The following is a 22435-nucleotide window of genomic DNA, read 5'->3' as shown; positions in this document are numbered from 1 at the left end:
AATGCTGGAGGCCTGGTTTGTCCTCCTGGTACCAGCACCCAGAATATTGTGTGAAGTGTGGTGTAAATAGTGAAGTGCAAAGCGCACCAAGAGTACCAGTTGGGTTTATTACCATTCCATCTGTGGCTGTTTTGGCACTCCTTTGCTGCTAAGCATGCCACTGTAGTGGGTTTTTCTGGCCTGATGGTCCAGAGACTCCACACATAGCGAGGGCCCTCCTCGATTAAGAGGCAACAACTCATTAAATCTTGCTGTAGTTGTTGGCTTTTAGCAATAATATTTCAGAACTAGCTCATCGCTTAGGTATGTAAGCCCCTTGAAGAATAGAAGGGAACCTAAATCATTCCTTCAAGTCCACTCTCCTACAAGACGATAATACTACCAATCACATTACTGATCCTATATATGGATATCATAAAGTGGCAGAATAATTCATCGGTATTCTTTTAACCAGTTCATTGTTAAATGTCTTTCTTCACCATACTTCCACACAGCACTTACTGACTGTCCAACTGAGTTCACACACAAAATTATATACCTATAGTCACTCACAGGTGTTTGTGAGCTACTGGCTACACAAATGAAGATTTTCTCAAAAGGAGTTCATAAGAAAGACACAACACAGTGGAATATCGTTACACACAGATTTCTGCATATTCATTACTAATAACAGACTTTTAAGTTGAGTAATATGGAGATGTTGCTCAAAAGAAGTCTACCCACGGAACTTCGACATTTAAGTGTTAATCAGCTGGTAGCTAGCTAGGCGTGGTCCCTTTACACGCAGATGTTATAGGGATTGTTTCCAAGCATGGACTGAGGATACCTTGTCTGGAGGGAGTATATAAAGATGGAGATATGGATATTTTGTGAACTAATGATTATACACTCCTGGAAATTGAAATAAGAACACCGTGAATTCATTGTCCCAGGAAGGGGAAACTTTATTGACAGATTCCTGGGGTCCGATACATCACATGATCACAGGCACATAGACACAGGCAACAGAGCATGCACAATGTCGGCACTAGTACAGTGTATATCCACCTTTCGCAGCAATGCTGGCTGCTATTCTCCCATGGAGACGATCGTAGAGATGCTGGATGTAGTCCTGTGGAACGGCTTGCCATGCCATTTCCACCTGGCGCCTCAGTTGGACCAGCGTTCGTGCTGGACGTGCAGACCGCGTGAGACGACGCTTCATCCAGTCCCAAACATGCTCAATGGGGGACAGATCCGGAGATCTTGCTGGCCAGGGTAGTTGACTTACACCTTCTAGAGCACGTTGGGTGGTACAGGATACATGCGGACGTGCATTGTCCTGTTGGAACAGCAAGTTCCCTTGCCGGTCTAGGAATGGTAGAACGATGGGTTCGATGACGGTTTGGATGTACCGTGCACTATTCAGTGTCCCCTCGACGATCACCAGTGGTGTACGGCCAGTGTAGGAGATCGCTCCCCACACCATGATGCCGGGTGTTGGCCCTGTGTGCCTCGGTCGTATGCAGTCCTGATTGTGGTGCTCACCTGCACGGCGCCAAACACGCATACGACCATAATTGGCACCAAGGCAGAAGTGACTCTCATCGCTGAAGACGACACGTCTCCATTCGTCCCTCCATTCACGCCTGTCGCGACACCACTGGAGGCGGGCTGCACGATGTTGGGGCGTGAGCGGAAGACGGCCTAACGGTGTGCGGGACCGTAGCCCAGCTTCATGGAGACGGTTGCGAATGGTCCTCGCCGATACCCCAGGAGCAACAGTGTCCCTAATTTGCTGGGAAGTGGCGGTGCGGTCCCCTACGGCACTGCGTAGGATCCTACGGTCTTGGCGTGCATCCGTGCGTAGCTGCGGTCCGGTCCCAGGTCGACGGGCACGTGCACCTTCCGCCGACCACTGGCGACAACATCGATGTACTGTGGAGACCTCACGCCCCACGTGTTGAGCAATTCGGCGGTACGTCCACCCGGCCTCCCGCATGCCCACTATACGCCCTCGCTCAAAGTCCGTCAACTGCACATACGGTTCACGTCCACGCTGTCGCGGCATGCTACCAGTGTTAAAGACTGCAATGGAGCTCCGTATGCCACGGCAAACTGGCTGACACTAACGGCGGCGGTGCACAAATGCTGCGCAGCTAGCGCCATTCGACGGCCAACACCGCGGTTCCTGGTGTGTCCGCTGTGCCGTGCGTGTGATCATTGCTTGTACAGCCCTCTCGCAGTGTCCGGAGCAAGTATGGTGGGTCTGACACACCGGTGTCAATGTGTTCTTTTTTCCATTTCCAGGAGTGTATTTTAGTTTATAATAATGTAACGGACAGATTTAGCAGTAGTGTCAAGCTATTTAGCCCCACAATAATCATCTTTAACTGTATGTTAGATGATTAAAAAAGTATCTACACCCATCAAGATACTCCGCAAGCCACTGTATGATGTGTGGCAGAGGGTACCCTGTACCACTACCAGTCATTTCCTTTCCTGTTCCACTCGCAAGTAGAGCAAGGGGAAAACGACTGTCTATATGCCTCTGTATGAGCTCTAATTTCTTGAATCTCATCTTCATGGTCTAAATGCGCAATGTATGTTGGCAGCAGTAGAATCATTTGGCAGTCAGCTTCAAATGGTGGTTCTCTAAGTTTCCTCAATAGTGTTTCTCAAGAGGAATGTCACCTTCCCTCCTGGGATTCTCATTTGAGTTCCGAAGGCCTCACCATTACACTTACGTGTTGTACGAACCTACCGGTAACAAATCTAACAGCCTGTCACTGAATTGCTTCAATGTCTCCTTCATTCCAACCTGGCATGGACCCCAAGCACTCGAGCAGCACTCATGAATAGGTTGCACCATAGTCCTATATACGATCTCCTTCACAGGTGAACCACTCTTTCTAAAAATTCTCCCAATAAACCAAAGTCAACTGATCACTTTCCCTACTACAGTTTTCACATACTCATTCCATTTCATATGCTTTGCAATGTTACGCCCAGATATTTAAACTACTTGACTGTCATGGAGGACACTAGTAATACTGTATCCAAACGTTACAGGTATGTTCTTCCTAATCAGCAGCATTAACTTACATTTTTCCATGGTTAGAGCTAGCTGCAATTCATCACAACAACTAGAAATTTTGTCTAAGTTGTCTTCTATTTTCCTACAGTCATTCAACTTTGACACCTTACTGTACACTACAGCATCATCAACAAACAACCACAGATTGCTGCCCTCCCTATCTGCCAAATCATTAATGTATGTAGAGAACAATAGATGTTCTATCACACTTCCCTGGGGCACTCCTGATGATACCCTTGTCTCTGATGAATACTTACCATTGAAGGCAACATACTAGGTTCTATTACTTAAGAAGTTTTGAGCTGCTCATGTATCTATGAACTTATTTCATATGTTTGTACCTCCATTAACAGCCTGCAGTGGGGCACCATGACCAATGCTTTCCATAAATGTAGAAATATTGAATATGTCTGTTGCCCTTCATCCATAGTTCTCAATATACCATATGAGAAAAGGGCAATTTGAGTTTCGCATGAGTGATGCTTCCTAAAACCATGCTGATTTATGGACATAAGCTTCTCAGTCTCAAGAAAGATTAATATATTCGAACTGAGAATATGTTCACAATGATTCTACATCAAACCAGAGTTAGGAATATTGCTCTGTACTGTTGTGTGTCCATTCTCTTACCCTTCTTATATACAGGAGCCACCTGTGCTTTTTTCCAGTCATTTGAGACTTCGTGCTGTGCAAGAGATCATGAATAACGCAGGCTAGATAAAGGACCAACGCCGTATAGTACTCTTTGTAAAACCAAACTGGGATTCCATCCAGACCTGGTGATTTATTTGCTTGCAAATCTTTCAGCTGTTTCTCTATGGCAGGAATACTTATTACTATGTCGTCCATACAGGCTTTCAAATCTTTTCAGTTGTTTCTCTATGCCTGGAATATTTATTACTGTGTCATCCATACAGAAGTCTGTATGATGGTCAGACTGACTTCCTTTTGCTATGCTCAACTGTCACACCAGACTGGTCAACAAGGAACTGAATGGAAGCCTTAGAACTGCTTAGTGATTTTACAGAGGACCACAATTTTCTTGGTTCTCGGCCAGGTCTTTTGCTAAAGTGTGACAGTGTATAACACTAGCCTGCCATATGTATCTCTCTCCTAACAACCTAACCTGCTATTCTTGACCTGTGAAAAGCCACATATAATGCTAACTTGCTGTGGAACAAGCTAATGTTACCCTCTGTGAGGATTTTAAATTTTGACTGCGCGTGTGTCTAATGGATAAAAGTATCGGACTATAATTTTGAATATGGTGAACTTAACAGAAAACTAAACAGACTTTAACCTTGGGAGTTAATGAAAGTGTTGTTGTTGTTGTTGTTGTTGTGGTCTTCAATCCTGAGACTGGTTTGATGCAGCTCTCCATGCTACTCTATCCTGTGCAAGCTTCTTCATCTCCCAGTACCTACTGCAACCTACATCGTTCTGAATCTGCTTGGTGTATTCATCTCTTGGTCTCCCTCTACGATTTTTACTCTCCACGCTGCCCTCCAATACTAAATTGGTGATCCCTTGATGCCTCAGAACATGTCCTACCAACCGATCCCTTCTTCTAGTCAAGTTGTGCCACAAAATTCTCTTCTCCCCAATCCTATTCAACACCTCCTCATTAGTTATGTGATCTACCCATCTAATCTTCAGCATTCTTCTGTAGCACCACATTTTGAAAGCTTCTATTCTCTTCTTGTCTAAACTATTTATCGTCCATGTTTCACTTCCATACATGGCTACACTCCATACAAATACTTTCAGGAACGACTTCCTGACACTTAAATCTATACTCAATGTTAACAAATTTCTCTTATTCAGAAACACTTTCCTTCCCATTGCCAGTCTACATTTTATATCCTCTCTACTTCGACCATCATCAGTTATTTTGCTCCCCAAATAGCAGAACTCCTAATCTAATTCCCTCAGCACCACCCAACTTAATTCGACTACATTCCATTATCCTCGTTTTTCTTTTGTTGATGTTCATCTTATACCCTCCTTTCAAGACACTATCCATTCCATTCAACTGCTCTTTCAAGTCCTTTGCTGTCTCTGACAGAATTACAATGTCATCGGCAAACTTCTAAGTTTTTATTTCTTCTCCATGGATTTTAATACCTACTCCGAATTTTTCGTTTGTTTCCTTCACTGCTTGCTCAATATACAGATAGAATAACATCAGGAAGAGGTTACAACCCTGTCTCACTCCCTTCCCAACCACTGCTTCCCTTTCATGCCCCTCAACTCTTATAACTGCCATTTGGTTTCTATACAAATTGTAAATAGCCTTTTGTTCCCTGTATTTTACCCCTGTCACCTTCAGAATTTGAAATAGTGTATTCCAGTCAACGTTGTCAAAAGCTTTCTCTAAGTCTACAAATGCTAGAAACCTAGGTTTGCCTTTCCTTAATCTAGCTTCTAAGATAAGTCGCAGGGTCAGTATTGCCTCACGTGTTCCAATATTTCTACGGAATCCAAACTGATCTTCCCCTATGTCGGCTTCTACTAGTTTTTCCATTCGTCTGTAAAGAATTTGCATTAGTATTTTGCAGACGTGACTTATTGAACTGATGGTTCCGTAATTTTCACAACTGTCAACACCTGCTTTCTTTGGGATTGGAATTATTATATTCTTCTTGAAGTCTGAGGGTATTTAGCCTGTCTCATACATCTTGCTCACCAGATGGAAGAGTTTTGTCAGGACTGGCTCTCCCAAGGCCGTCAGTAGTTCTAATGGAATGTTGTCTACTCCCGGGGCCTTGTTTCGACTCAGGTCTTTCAGTGCTCTGTCAAACTCTTCATGCAGTATCGTATCTCCCATTTCATCTTCATCTACATCCTCCTCCATTTCCATAATATTGTCCTCAAGTACATCGCCCTTGTATAGACCCTCTATATACTCCTTCCACCTTTCTGCTTTCCCTTCTTTGCTTAGAACTGGGTTTCCATCTGAGCTCTTAATATTCATACAAGTGGTTCTCTTTTCTCCAAAGGTCTCTTTTATTTTCCTGTAGGTAGTATCTATCTTACCCCTAGTGAGATAAGCCTCTACATCCTTACATTTATCCTCTAGCCATCCCTGCTTAGCCATTTTGCACCTCCTGTTGATCTCATTTTTGAGACGTTTGTATTCCTTTTTGCCTGCGTCATTTACTGCCTTTTTATATTTTCTCCTTTCATCAATTAAATTCAATATTTCTTCTGTTACCCAAGGATTTCTACTAGCCCTAGTCTTTTTACCTACTTGGTCCTCTGTTGCCTTCACTACTTCATCCCTCAAAGCTACCCATTCTTCTTCTACTGTATTTCTTTCCCCCATTCCTGCCATTTGTTCCCTTATGCTCTCCCTGAAACTCTGTACAACCTCTGGTTTAGTCAGTTTATCCAGGTCCCATCTCCTTAAATTCCCACCTTTTTGCAGTTTCTTCAGTTTTAATCTACAGTTCATAACCAATAGATTGTGGTCAGAGTCCACATCTGCCCCTGGAAATGTCTTACAATTTAAAACCTGGTTCCTAAATCTCTGTCTTACCATTATATAATCTATCTGAAATCTGTCAGTATCTCCAGGCTTCTTCCATGTATACAACCTTCTTTCATGATTTTTGAACCAAGTGTTAGCTATGATTAAGTTGTGCTCTGTGCAAAATTCTACCAGGCGGCTTCCTCTTTCATTTCTTAGCCCCAATCCATATTCACCTACTGCATTTCCTTCTCTCCCTTTTCCTACTACCGAATTCCAGTCACCCATGACTATTAAATTTTCGTCTCCCTTCACTATCTGAATAATTTCTTTTATTTCGTCATACATTTCTTCAATTTCTTCGTCATCTGCAGAGCTAGTTGGCATATAAACTTGTACTACTGTAGTAGGTGTGGGCTTCGTGTCTATCTTGGCCACAATAATGCATTCACTATGCTGTTTGTAGTAGCTTACCCGCATTCCTATTTTTTTATTCATTATTAAACCAACTCCTGCATTACCCTTATTTGACTTTGTATTTATAACCCTGTATTCGCCTGACCAAAAGTCTTCTTCCTCCTGCCACTGAACTTCACAAATTCCCACTATATCTAATTTTAACCTATCCATTTCCCTTTTTAAATTTTCTAACCTACTTGCCCGATTAAGGGATCTGACATTCCACGCTCCGATCCGTAGAATGCCAGTTTTCTTTGTCCTGATAACAATGTTCTCCTGAGTAGTCCCCGCCCGGGGATCCGAATGGGGGACTATTTTACCTCCGGAATATTTTACCCAAGAGGACGCCATCTTCATTAACCATACAGTAAAGCTGCATGCCCTCGGGAAAAATTACGGCTGTAGTTTCCCCTTGCTTTCAACCGTTCGCAGGACCAGCACAGCGAGGCTGTTTTGGTTAGTGTTACAAGGCCAGATAAGTCAATCATCCAGACTGTTGCCCCTGCAACTACTGAAAAGGCTGCTGCCCCTCTTCAGGAACCACACGTTTGTCTGCCCTCTCAACAGATACCCCTCCGTCGTGGTTGCAGCTACGGTACGGCTATCTGTATCGCTGAGGCACACAAGCCTCCCCACCAATGGCAAGGTAAGGTCCGTGGTTCATGGGGGGGAAAGTGATAAAATTCATATTTGAATGAAAAAAATGAATGGTTGTCAGCCCAATAGGGCCCATTAATTTGGAAAGATATGTTTATGAAAATTGGATAATGGTTACTAAAGTTACTTTCATTAATATTTCCCTTTGAATAGTGCACAGGATACAAACTGACATAGGGTACTCTGAGCTATGTGTAGTGGCAGTTATCAATAACGAACACTCCAGTAATTATGGAAAGCAAATTTGCACTAAACTCATACTAATAACAGCTACATTCAAGACATTTACTTAAACCAATACTGAAATGTTAGTGCATGAAGCGCTGAACTAAATTTGGACATGGGGGACTTCTATCTTAACTGACATGTAAAATGACAAATAAAGATAGTTAATATCATTATTACAGCAGTAATAGTTCAATTATCTTTCTAATATGTGAAGAATATGATGGAGACCCATAAACTAGTATAATGTCACTAGTCAGGCTCTATGATTATTTCAGTAGAAAAGACTAATCAAGCAAAGCTACTCCTTAATGTCACTTGGAATAGCTTATATTCTACTTTGCAAGGCAAAATATTCAACACTGAGCTCAATTAACTTTTTTTAAAAAAGGAATCATTCATGATAGGAATCAAGACACCACTAATTTTAAAACAAGCTTAACTTATTTGTCTCCTTTTTACCACCTGTGAAGCAGGCATTTTAGACAATAATATTTACACAATCTGGCACTATATTCTTGCAAAATTATACTTTGCAATAAACTGAGAGTACTTTAGCAAAATCCTATCTGACTTCACTTTTGTGATCTTAGCTTTAAATTTTGCTACTCCTTTCACATTTGACAAACAAAAAGAAACCACTCTGAAAACACTTGAAAGCAAGAATAGTTCATTTAAAACGGGATACTTGGTTTTAGAAACACTTAGGAGGGGACCCTGCATAGGTTCGTGATCGGGATAGAAGATATCGTTCTGAACACAGATTTATAGTATTTGGATTATTATTAAAATCACTCACACAAATTAACTGGTCCATGCCTATATACATATCTGGATGTATGAAGTTAGTGAAGCGGTGGTGAAGTTTTGGCAGCAAGCGACATGGCGGCTAGCTGTATTCATGGCTCTTGATGTTCGAATGCGCTATCTCTTCTTGGCATTCGATTTTCAACATATTAGAGCCATTCCTTTTTGCTGAGAATACCAAACAATAGCCAGACCCACATCCGAGGCAAAATGCCTTGCAAAGCAGCTTCCAATTGCCTCTCTTGGCACCATAGAAGTGTGCCGTGCTACGGCTGGCCACTTACTGCATACTGTTCACACCAAGGAGCCGCCTAGTTTGACCACCAAAACCACCTTTCACATCACACCATGCAACTTCCGTTGCAGAGGGACTTCATTACAGCTTTAACATTTTACAATACAATTGCCCTAAACATGAACTAGCTTCCAATTAACATTGTCTTTCTTATAAACATACACATATTATAAAATTCATTATTTTAACAAATCATTTTTCTTTTTTCATATATACATTAAAAAACTCTAAATTTCCTGTCACAAATCAGTAACTTTAAACAACAAAGAATACACACTCCATAACTGGCAGATACACAGTTACATAATATAAAGCTACTTCTAATCAATATAAGTGTTAGAAGTGGTAGCTGTATGCTTCGCGCATAGATCTTTTCACAGATGCACAAATCTCTACTAACCTTCGCTTGTCGTCAATTGTGCAATCTCTTTTGAACAGGGAGTGAACAGCCTATGCTTCCTCAGCATGTTCTGAGTTTCATTATTAAACCATGGTGGATCTTTTCCACCCTTTATTCACTTACAAGGCATGTAACTCTCCAGACCATGATTTGCAATCTGCTTAAACTTTGCCCATTATTCCTCTATGGCCATATTACTGAAACTAAGTGACGTCAGTTCACTGTCTAAGTGAAATTCTAACAACTGCTTATCTGCTCCATCTTGCAGAAACACTCTTGCAGCCTTCTTGATTGATTTATGAACTTCCGTAACCTACAATGACATAATGATCACTACTTCCTGTTTCTATACTGACACTGTCGATAAGGTCCGGCCTATTTGTAGCCACAAGATCCATGATATTTCCATCATGTGTGGGCCGCTGAGCTAGCAGTTCAACACTCTTTGCAGAAAACGTGTTCAAAAGTATTTTGCATGACTGTGTGTCTGCACCACGCACAAACCCCTAGACATCCCAATCTATACGCAGTAAGTTCCAGTTGCCTCAAACTAGTATTGCATGATCTGGCTATTTACATGTTACTGACTGTAGACTTTTTGAATGCCTCTAGAACTGTCACAGCAGAATCGTGTGGCCAGTAAAAACACCCAACCATTAACTTGGTTTTTGACCTACACCTGTTATATGCGACCAGATAACTTCACTGTCACACTCAACTTTGTCTTTAATCGAGACCCCCCCCCCTTTTTTTTTTTCTATGAACACTCCCCCTCCTATGGCCTAATCTGTCTTTCCAACATATGTTCCATGACTCACAAAATGATGATGATGATCATGATCATCATCATCATTCACCCCCTTTATGGTCGGAGGAAGGCAATGGCAAACCACCCACACTAGCACCTTGCCTAGTATGGCGGTGCGGGTCCACTATGCTCTGTTATGGAGTATGGGACTTCATCATCATCATCAACTTACTAAATACCTCAGAGCTTTACACCTTGGGTCTTGGCCAGCACTCAGTCCCAAAAATAATTTGAGTGCGAGAACTTTCCTGGACTACGATAAATTAAGCAACTTTATTATGAATGCTTAGTTTACTGACAAAATTTTGACAGAGTGCCTTTATTCTAGAATGAGATTTTCACTCTGCAGCGGAGTGTGCGCTGATATGAAACTTCCTGGCAGATTAAAACTGTGTGCCCGGCCGAGACTCGAACTCGGGACCTTTGCCTTTCGCGGGCAAGTGCTCTACCAACTGAGCTACCGAAGCACGACTCACGCCCAGTACTCACAGCTTTATTTCTGCCAGTACCTCGTCTCCTACCTTCCAAACTTTACAGAAGCTCTCCTGCGAACCTTGCAGAACTAGCACTCCTGAAAGAAAGGATATTGCGGAGACATAGCTTAGCCACAGCCTGGGGGATGTTTCCAGAATGAGATTTTCACTCTGCAGTGGAGTGTGCGCTGATATGAAACTTCCTGGCAGATTAAAACTGTGTGCCCGACCGAGACTCGAACTCGGGACCTTTGTCTTTCGCGGGCAAGTGCTCTACCAACTGAGCTAACGAAGCACGACTCACGCCCGGTACTCACAACTTTACTTCTGCCAGTACCTCGTCTCCTACCTTCCAAACTTTACAGAAGCTCTCCTGCGAACTTTGCAGAACTAGCACTCCTGAAAGAAAGGATATTGCGGAGAGCACTTGCCCGCGAAAGGCAAAGGTCCCGAGTTCGAGTCTCGGTCGGCCACACAGTTTTAATCTGCCAGGAAGTTGCCTTTATTCTAAATGCCATCTGACTTCCCTTGCTGGGTATCAACTGGCAAGTGTTCATCAGAGCACCTCAAACTACCACCTAGCCTGAAAAACCCTCTTGTGCACCCCACAAGCACTCTGCTACCTGAGTGGCTGCTTTCTTTGTGTAGTGCACCCTCATCTATCAAGGGGAGTTCTAAAATCCCCAAACATAACGCAGGTCTAGAAATCTGCTGTCAAGACTGTCACAGAGTCAATGAAGCCTTTGGATGAGACCCTCCATTCAGCTCTAAACCAAGGGACTCCAATCAGCTCTGGGAACAACGCAGCAAATTGCCAGCTCTGCTTGCACCACACACGCAAGGACAGCAGCTTTCAAGCTTTTAAGGGAGAGGGTAAGGAGTCATTCCAGTCCCGGGAGCACTCCCGAGACTGGAATGACTCCTTACCCTCTCCCTTAAAACCCACATCCTTTCGTCTTTCCCTCTCCTTCCCTCTTTCCTGATGAAGCAACCGTTGGTTGCGAAAGCTTGAATTTTGTGTGTATGTTTGTGTGTCTATCAACATGCCAGCACTTTCGTTTGGTAAGTTACATCATCTTTGTTTTTAGATATATTTTTCCCACATGGAATGTTTCCCTCTATTATATCCATATCATTAATTTGAACCCAACAATTACGTTTGTTGTTGTCACTGTTGCATTTCGAAATCTTTTCTGTCATCTTACTTTCTCTTTCTGTTTTGCAAGTTGTTTCACTTTGTATTCACCTTCTCCTTTTTACTCCTTACCCTCTCCCTTAAAACCCACATCCTTTCGTCTTTCCCTCTCCTTCCCTCTTTCCTGATGAAGCAACCGTTGGTTGCGAAAGCTTGAATTTTGTGTGTATGTTTGTGTGTCTATCAACATGCCAGCACTTTCATTTGGTAAGTTACAACATCTTTGTTTTTAGATATATTTTTCCCACGTGCAATGTTTCCCTCTATTATATTCACATCATTAATTTGAACCCAACAATTACGTTTGTTATTGTCACTGTTGCAATTCCAAATCTTTTCTGTCATCTCAGTTTCTCTTCCAGTTTTTGCAAGTAGTTTCACTTTGTATTCACCTTCTCCTTTTTACTCCTTACCCTCTCCCTTAAAACCTACATCCTTTCGTCTTTCCCTCTCCTTCCCTCTTTCCTGATGAAACAACTGTTGGTTGCGAAAGCTTGAATTTTGTGTGTATGTTTGTGTTTGTTTGTGTGTCCATCAACATGCCTGCGCTTTCGTTTGGTAAGTTACATCATCTTTGTCTTTAGATACATTTTTCCCACGTGGAATGTTTCCCTCTATTATATTCATATCATTAATTTGAACCCAACAATTACGTTTGTTATTGTCACTGTTGCATTTTGAAATCTTTTCTGTCATCTTACTTTCTCTTTCTGTTTTTGCAAGTAGTTTCACTTTGTATTCACCTTCTCCTTTTTACTCCTTACCCTCTCCCTTAAAACCCACATCCTTGCGTCCCTCCCTCTCCTTCCCTCTTTCCTGATGAAGCAATCGTTGGTTGCGAAAGCTTGAATTTTGTGTGTATGTTTGTGTTTGTTTGTGTGTCTATCAACATGCCAGCGCTTTCGTTTGGTAAGTTACATCATCTTTGTTTTTAGATATATTTTTGCCATGTGGAATGTTTCCTGCTATTATATTCATAACTTACAAAAATATGAGATTAAAAGTCTTAAACAGAAAAACAAACATGAAATTTAATAAACCCTAGTATGAGGAAATCACAGAAAATGATAAACACCTAACGTGCTTCACTGTAGATGTATATCAGCTGAGAGCTGGAGCCCGACTGACTGGCTTACTAAATGAACACTGCATACCTATGTGAATTACTAAGTTTTATGTAAAATCCTTTGGTTCGCATTTCATTAATTTATGCAGTTTCTAAATTAGTTGCTTATTTAGATAGCCAAAAGCACTATCCAATACACAAAAATTAGGATAACAAAAGTGAAAGTGAGATCTGTGAAATGAAGAAACTAAAAGTTCAAATAATGGAAGTATTTTTGGATGTGTCCAAACTGTAATTACAAATACTTTCTAAGTTAATCAGTTTTCAGAGAAAGTAAAAGGTTATGCACAAAGCTAAATAAGAACTTTATAATGAGCTAGATATTTTTGTGAATAGAAAGTTATTATGTCATGCTAATTTTATGATCACATGGAATGGAAACAATTTCAACTATCACTGTATCTTAAAAGAAACATTTTATGGAAAAGTAAGACAAGAAAAAAATAGTGTGGTAGCAAGTAGAGTAATTCCATCTTGCTGTGTTTCACACTGTGCACCCATTCATGCATCTTCTAGCGATACACATAATGAATCATGAGCAATGCTAACTGACCTACAAATCAGGTGATAAAATTTAAACTTTCAATTCACTGGTGAAACAGTAATACAAGGTGTGCAGAGGGACTCAATCCTTGGTCCCTTTCTCTCCCTTATATAAGGAGCAGTCAGATGAAAACAAAACACATGGAAAAATGGAAGTAAACTGTTTAAATCTTTCATAAGAAATTGCCATATCTGTTGACACATTTATCCTGCTGAGAGACCAAGATGGTCAGTGCCTTCTTGAAAACATGTTTGCTGCTTGCACCTCTTCATCTGAAGCAAATAAACGGCCACAAATGTTTTTCTTCAGGGTTCCAAAAATAAGGAAAATGGATGGGGTGAGATTAGCACTTAATGGAGCAATACGTGTACAGCACAGTCAAAACAACTTTGACAAGATTTGGGTGTGCCCACATTTTGAGAATGCTGCAGAAAATTTGCTGGAAAGCCCTTACACATCCTCCATACAGTCCTGATCTCACCACGTGAGATTTCCACATTCTTGGAGCCCTGAAGAAAAACATTCATGGTTGCTGATTTGCTTCATACGAAAAGGTGCACACCTGTGTACAATCGCAGCTCCATAGACAACCACAAACATTTTTCCTTGAAGGTACTGACTGTCTTGTCACACAGTGGATTAATGTATCAAAGAATATAGTGATTACTTTTGAAATAGTAAACAGTTTACTTGGTTTTTCCATCTGTCTTATTTTCATTTGACTGTTTCTTGTGTTATTGCATTAACAACACTGCACAGCACATTAACTTCTTTATTATAAGCTATACAGATGTCATCTCTATCTTGTTCTACACTGTAACTGGAAAGATAAAAAAATCTACTCACCAAGTGGTGGCAGGAGGACCAGTTTATAAAGCTATTTTATTTGCAATCTTTTGGAGCCAGTGGCTTCTTCTTCTGGCAGAAGGGTTGAAGGGGAAGGAAGAGGGAAGAGATCCATTCTGTCCACCACACCTAGAATAGTTTTTTGTTGCCCTCCCAAATGCCGCAATATCCTTGTAGAGACCAATGCTCCTTCTGCACCTATCTCCCTACCCTATGGCCCCTACCCATGTGTGTCTGCAGCGGGTGGCTACCGTTGCTCTCTCTGGATCATGGGGTCCTGGGTTCGATTCCTGGCTGGGTTGGGGATTTTCTCCACTGAGGAACTTGGTGTTTGTGTTATCCACATCATTTCATCATCATTCGTGAAAGTGGCAAGACTGGACTGTGTAAAGATTGGGAATTCGTACGGGTGCAGATAAGCACATAGTTGAGTGCCCCACAAATCAAATATCATCATCATCCTACTCATGTGACTGTCCCCACTGTAATATTTGCCCTATGCATTCTCCTACAACCACCTATATCAGCCCTGTAACTGGCGAAACATACAATGTCAAAGGGCAAGCCACCTGTGAAACAACACAACAAGTTATCAATCAGGATGAATGGGCATAAGCAGAGGGTGTACACTGACAACAAACAATATCCTGTAACAGAGCAATCTCTACAACACGACAGTCATGACCTCAGTGCCTGTTTCACCACAAGTGCCACCTGGATTATTCCCCCAGACACTGGTTTCTCAGAACACTGGAGGTGGGAACTAGCACTACAACATGTCCTTGGTTGTTGCCACCCACCTGGCCTTAATTTACGTCAGTGTCTTTGGTCTCCACATTTCTGCACAGTAACTGTTCCTTTCTTCACTCCCTTTTAGTTTTCTATGGCCTTCATTTCCTGGCCTGTCTATTTTTCCCTGCCCCCCCCCCCCCCTCCATCTCTACCGCACACTTTGATTTCCACTCTTATTGTCTTGTGCATAATGTTTTGATAGTAATCTCTGCCTTGCATATTACACTATCTCCCGATTTTAAACTCTCAGGTTTTCAAATCTCGTCCGGTGCAGTCCCCAACAATCAGTCTTTCCTTCTCATCCCATGCAGTAAGTCTCCCCTGAGTCAGGATTCTGGGCAACTTTTCCAAACTCTCCCCATTTCCTAAACCTCATCAGTCTTTTTCCATCACCAATCTTCCTTTTCCTTCAACCCTTCTGCCAGAATGAGTCATTGGCTCCAAAAACTAGCAAATTTAAATACCTTCAAATGTTTGTTCCCCAGCTCAGACTTTTTTATCCAACCAATTACATTATATTTTCAAAAACTGACAATCTTATTTTGTGTTAGAGAACATGAGGAACTATAATATTTTCTTACTATTGGGGTAACAGAATTAACAAAATACTTGAATACTTAGGAATGTCAATCTATCTCAATTATTGACATTTAAAACAGGCAGTTCTCATCCCACCAATGCAGGAAATGTATGTAACATCTTGGCAATAATAACTAACAGCTGTACTCGTAAATTTCTGGGTCTGTACATTGACGGTAAATTGAGTTCATGGTTCAGAGTAGTTTCAGGGGTAAAACAAGGCTGCAACCTGTCTCCACTGTTGTTCATATTATTTATGGATCATATGTTGAAAACAATAGACTGGCTGGGTGAGATTAAGATATGTGAACACAAAATAAGCAGTCTTGCATATGCGGATGACTTAGTTGTGATGGCAGATTCGATTGAAAGTTTGCAAAGTAATATTTCAGAGCTAGATCAGAAATGTAAGGACTATGGTATGAAGATTAGCATCTCCAAAACGAAAGTAATGTCAGTGGGAAAGAGATATAAACGGATTGAGTGCCAAATAGGAGGAACAAAGTTAGAACAGGTGGACGGTTTCAAGTACTTAGGATGCATATTCTCACAGGATGGCAACATAGTGAAAGAACGGGAAGCGAGGTGTAGCAAAGCTAATGCAGTGAGTGCTCAGCTACGATCTACTCTCTTCTGCAAGAAGGAAGTCAGTACCAAGACTAAGTTATCTGTGCACCGTTCAATCTTTTGACCAACTTTGTTGTATGGGAGCGAAAGCTGGGTGGATTCAGGTTACCTTATCAACAAGGTTGAGGTTACGGATATGAAAGTAGCTAGGATGATTGCAGGTACTAGTAGATGGGAACAATGGCAGGAGGGTGTCAACAATGACGAAATCAAAGAAAAACTGGGAATTAACTCTACAGATGTAGCAGTCAGGGCGAACAGGCTTAGATGGTGGGGTCACATTACACGCATGGGAGAAGCGAGGTTACCCAAGAGACTCATGCGTTCAGCAGTAGAGGGTAGGAGGAATCGGGGCAGACCAAGGAGAAGGTACCTAGATTCAGTTAAGAATGATTTTGAAGCAATAGGTTTATCATCAGAAGAGGCACCAATGTTAGCACTGAATAGGGGATCATGGAGGAATTTTATAAGGGGGCTATGCTCCAGACTGAATGCTGAAAGGCATAATCAGTCTTAAATGATGATGATGATGATGATGTACATTGATGAAAATTTGCAATGGACAAACCACATTGATTTCATTTGAAGAATAGTCAGTAGTGGCTTGTACCTCCTTCATCAACTCACATAAATAGTTGCTGGCAAAACATAAACAATAGTATCCTGCGAAATGATTTACCAATTTATTAACTATAGGATGGAATTACGATTCTCTGCAGCTGATGTCTAATTAAAAAGAATATTACTGCTAAATAAATAAACAACAAAACTTATACATGGGATAGGCCATAGAGTACAATGTGTTGAAGTGTTTGGGTAGCACAAATACTTAGTGCTGACCTGTTAGAACATGAATATATATGTTCACTTGCAACCATCTCTTGCTTTGTTGACAGCATCTGTGCTTCACAATCAGTCAGTTATGTACATAAGAAACACAGAGTCTGATGCACCCCACAGTAGGCAATCCATCGTTTCCATTAATGAACACCGAATAACATATGAACTGATAAACAAAGAATTTAAAAGTAACACAATTATTTATTTGTGTCACAGAAATGCTGCAAATAAGCATAGTGCATCAACACGACGAAGCAAAACCCAGAGAATGAAGTCAAAGATCTCCCATACAATTATCAAATTTGTTGAGTTCACCGTTGATAGTCACCACACATATCATAATTAGCAGTGATTTTCATTTTTTAAATGAACCTTTAACTCTTAAGAGATGAGTTTGTATTAAATGTAATGGAAATTTTTAAAGAATATACATTGAACAGACCAAAAGATGTGTTTTTCTATAGTTACATATTTACATACAACATACCACAAGTTCACAAAATTTTGACCTTTTGTAAAGTCCAGCATACCTGACAGGTAAGAATTATTTCTGCCTGATTATGACAGCAAGTGAATGAAAAAAATCATTTTACTTTCTATTTTCATTTATTCCAACTGATTGAGGTTTTTGATCTGATTTGAGTACAAAGGACAGGAATAGCATTACCTTTACTCCTTCCCATAACTTGTATTGCATCCAGAATTTCCAATTAGCATAAAAATAAAAATTCAACATACTTACCAAGACCAAAAGTAGCAAGCTCACTAAGAACACATATTTGCATAAAGTGTGTTTGTCCAATTTCGCCAGGTTTAATTCCTGTCCCGAATGTCTGTAATCTACACCTATGATGACCTTTCTTTGTTTCTTTTACAATTATATTTAAATGTTGAATTATCTGGCACAATCCTTTTAATACGAAGAACACATAATTGGTTCGTGCTCCACAGGCTGTAGAATTTGAAAAGATATGAATTACAAACACAGTGATGCATGATTGACTTCAAAATAGAACTTCTTATTGCCTAAGATTGAAGGCCATATATTATTTACAGTAGTTTGATGGTTAACACATTATTACCTAATATTGTTTCATTTGGCTCATATGTTTTAATTCTTGAAAGCATACAGCACTCGTGAAGAGCAACTGAACTCCATTCATCAAAATATGGAAATCTTGCCATAGCATATTTGCACATATCCCAGTCTGGCTTTATTGTTTCCTCTATCACCTTATCAAAATCTTTTTTCTCAATATGAAGCAGTTCGCATGTTGCTATTAATCCAAGTTGTTGAGGATTAGTAATACTACTAACTTGGTTTCTAAATACAGTAAGAAGTTTAACTAAAGTAAGTTAGTCCAAAAATCAATAAAAGTAACTTATAATAATTACAGCAGTGATGATTGACAAGTCTTTTTAACATATGCTGTAGCATCTCTCTGACAACTGCCAAGGTAAATAAGAAATCCAAGTCGATATAAAATAAATTTTAACAGGACAAAATAGTGTATACTAATAATATATAGTGTGTACTAATAATATACACTCAGAAACGTGGATAACATATCAGTATATTCATTAAACTACTGACATATAGAAAGCTGCTAATATGTGAGAAATCCAAGCAACAGAAACATTTTGAAATATAAAGCAGTTTTCTTTTTAATCCTCTTCCTGTTTACATTTATATATGTTTTTTAGAATTAAACTGTCCAGTGGTACTACAATTATGAAGAATAAAACATTTTTATATGATGTAGTGGTTGGCCAGTGTTGGGAGGCAAGCTTGCATGACCAGCCATGTTGTGGCCAGTCCCAAAGGAAGGCACGGCTGGGCCATTTCTCTGCGACCAATGGAGTTCAAGTGCACATATTTTGTACTTTCCAAGTCACCACCATACATTGTGTGAAACATGGTACCTTGTGTGGCAGAATACTACTACCCCCTCCTCTCTCCCACTCCAAAACCACGTTTTCATTTGGGAGTGATATCTGGGAAGAAATATTGCTAGTAAAACGGCTACCAGTCAGCAGGTGATGGGTGAAGTGATCACTGTAGCAAATATCTACTAATACCAGTATTGCTGGCCTCTGTTTTGATCACAATCGAGGTAGATTCTCCCTGCACATCAGTTAGGGGCCTGAAGAAGGTGTAGTAAAACACTGAAACTAGTTGCCAAATAAAATGAGGTTGAAAATTGATGGCTGAAAGGTATTTGACATCCTCCAAGTATAATAAGGTTGAGGAACCTATGAGCTTTGCTATGTTGTCAAAATAAGTAGTGGCAGATGATCATTTCTGCACCAATGTAGTGAAGGAACACTGTTGCTTGAACGTAAATAGAAGTTAAGCTGATGTGCAGCAAACAAATGGAGAAGCTCTCAAATCCAATTGACGGACAGGTTAGAATAGGTATCTGTCAATGTCAGTACGATATCCCTGTGAATCTAAGTATAAGTGTAACTGCAATTGAAAGAATTAATTTTAGCTGAAGGTAGACAGAGAAAGATTAGCTTGATGAATTTAATGAGATCCCTGTACAAAGTAAAATAAGCCACCCAATTATAAAGAGCCAAATATTTCAGGCAGAATAGTACACTGTCTTCTTGATAGTGGCAGTGAAGCAAGTGCATTGATCCAAGCATTCAGATTATACTCCTAACAGCAATAAGTTGGCTGTAGTGTGAGTAACTGGTCTATGAATAATAGTTGCTGATAGAAAAATATCTAGACTGGTAAAGCAAGAAGCTTTGATACCAATGGTATACAAGACGCAATTATAGATCATTCTTGTTTGAGTGTCAAACAATGGAAAATCCAGGATGGAACGTAACAATTTTGTGAAAAGGAAAGTTGCCACTCACCATATAGCGGAGATGCTGGGTTGCCAATAGGCACAGCTAAAACACTGTCACAAATAATAGCTTTTGGCCAGCAAGGTCTTCATCAGAATTAGACAGCAAACACAAACATACATACTCACACAAATGCAATTCACACATACACGACTGCAGTCTCAGGCAACTGAGGCCACACTGCCAGTGTGACTGCAGTCTCAGGCAACTGAGGCCACACTGCCAGTGTGACTGCAGTCTCAGGCAACCGAGGCCACACTGCGAGTGTGGCCTCAGTTGTCTGAGACTGTGGTCATGCGTATGAGTTGCGATTGGCATGAGTATGTATGCTTGTGTTTGCCATCTAATTCTGATGAAGACCTTGCTGGCCGAAAGCTATTATTTATGACAGTCTTTTTGTTGTGCCTATCTGCAACTCAGCATCTTGTTTAAGTGTGTTAGGTTTAAATCTGGATAAGTTAATTGGCACTGATTTTGTGTCAAAGCACCAAAAAAAGATCAACTTTGATCAGCACCAAGTAATGTGAATGCTGTTAAATTCTGCTGTAATTACTGTGCCTTTAATTGGAAAGCATGTTGTTAATAATAATGAAACATGAGAGATACCCATAAGCAGTACTTGTGGGTCCATTATGGTCAGAGGAAGGCAATGACAAACCACCTCGCTAGGACCTTGCCTAGTACAGCGGTGCGGGTATCCCCTACACTCTGTCATGGAGTATGGGACTTTATCATTATCGGGAGAAGATACTGAATTAACTAGAAATATGAAGGTTGCTGATGAGGAAGAGAAATATATCCTGGAGGAACTAGAGGCTAAAATACAGTCAACTGAACAGAATTCCAGTGAACAAAGGGCAGAACTGAGAAAAGTAATAACTCGTCATCACAGTGAATTTTCAAATAGGCCAGGCATGGAAAAAGTTGTGACTGTCATTTAAATGTAAAGCCTGAGCAATATTTTTTCCAAAAAATGCTACACGATATTTGTTAATCGGTAGGAAGCCATCAAGAAAGAAATTCAATGTACATTGGATTGGAAGGTAATTGAACAAGCAATTAGAGAATTTAATAATCCTGTGGTGGTAGTAGCTAAATATGACAGATGCATCAGATTAGTGTTGGATGCATGCTGGTTAAATGAAATTGTAATGGTGGAGAGAGACTTCACCCAAAAATATGGACAAGTTAGTACAAAATTTCTGAGGGGCTAAATACTTCAATGGATATAATGTGTGGCCACTGGAAAATAAAAGAATCTTATGGCATTGATGGCCGAGAGGCCCCATCTGGGGGAGTTCTGCCACTGGGTGCAAGTCTTATTTCGGTTGACCCCACATTGGGTGACTTGCACGTCAGCGATGATGAAATGATGGTGAGGACAGCACAATACCCAGTACATGAGCGGAGAAAACCTCCAGTCTGGCTGGGAATCAAACCCAGGCCCCCTGCATGGTGGGCAAACATATTGCCACTCAGCTAAACAGGTGGACTGAGGACATTGGAATTTGTGTTTGACAAAAGAATCTTGTAAATAGATGGATGGCCTTTTTATATGAGAGTGTTTGCAACTAGTACAGAGTAGTCCCTTTTGGATCAAATATTTCTGTGTGTGCTACTGTAAAAGTGATGGCTTACATAATGGGGAAAACTGTTAGAGTAGGTGACAGTTCATGTAGACGATATTCTGTTGGCAAGTTCATCATGCGGGGAACATATTAGGCTACTAGACAGGGTGCTAGAAGCAATAAAAGGAGAAGGCATGAAGTTAAAGTGAGAAAAAACCAAATGCATTAAAAACAACTTAAATTTCTTGGGCCATAAAATTAGCAGGAACGTTACATTACCTTATCCTTCCAAGCTGTTATTTTTTGAGAGCTTTAAGGTGTCAAAGAATAAAAGGAAACTCATATCCATGTTTGGATTATTTGGGTTCTACTGACATTTTGTGGGAGACCAGTCATTTAATGCACCTTGCATACACCAGTTATCGGTAATGGATACCCCTTGGGTTTGGACAAAAGAGTGCCTGTCTGCTTTTGAAAAACTGTTTGGTATATAGTCTGCTACTGCATCCTCCAGTGTTTGGAAGGCCCTTTTGTATGTCAGTTGATGCATCTGGGTAGGGAATTGCAGTAGAGGTGCTTCAGCTGGAAACAGAAGGCGATAAAGATATACCTGAAACAATCACCTCTACAAGTCATTCATTGCAACATGCAGAGCATAATTATGGAACCTCTGATCAGAGGCTATCATGTTTTGTATGCAGAAGTTTGAACATTACTTATTAGGCCACAAAATTATAATATGTAGGGTGCACACAGCTTTTACATTTCTTTAAAACTTGCAAGTTGAGAC

At 40.6% G+C, this 22435-nt stretch overlaps 1 protein-coding gene and 1 non-coding gene across 2 annotated transcripts in view; both read right to left on the bottom strand.

Moving 5' to 3' along the window:
* The window catches only part of LOC126199668 (cAMP-dependent protein kinase type I-alpha regulatory subunit-like), a 226049-nt gene that overhangs the window by 24307 nt on the left and 179307 nt on the right, over window positions 1–22435 (bottom strand). Inside the window, exons 5-6 of the mRNA XM_049936596.1 lie at window positions 18301–18495; window positions 17961–18170 (exon numbers count right to left, since the gene is read on the bottom strand). Of these exons, the coding sequence (XP_049792553.1) occupies window positions 17961–18170; window positions 18301–18495 (405 nt within the window). The remainder of the gene's footprint in view (window positions 1–17960; window positions 18171–18300; window positions 18496–22435) is intronic.
* Trnas-cga (transfer RNA serine (anticodon CGA)) lies at window positions 10590–10664 on the bottom strand. The gene has a single exon. It is a non-coding gene; the product is annotated as a tRNA-Ser (tRNA).

This window comes from Schistocerca nitens, chromosome 8 (assembly GCF_023898315.1).
Source record: "Schistocerca nitens isolate TAMUIC-IGC-003100 chromosome 8, iqSchNite1.1, whole genome shotgun sequence".
NCBI classification, from domain to species: Eukaryota; Metazoa; Arthropoda; class Insecta; order Orthoptera; family Acrididae; genus Schistocerca; species Schistocerca nitens.
Note: the sequence above shows the minus strand (reverse complement) of the source record. Positions and strands in the feature narration are given on the sequence as shown.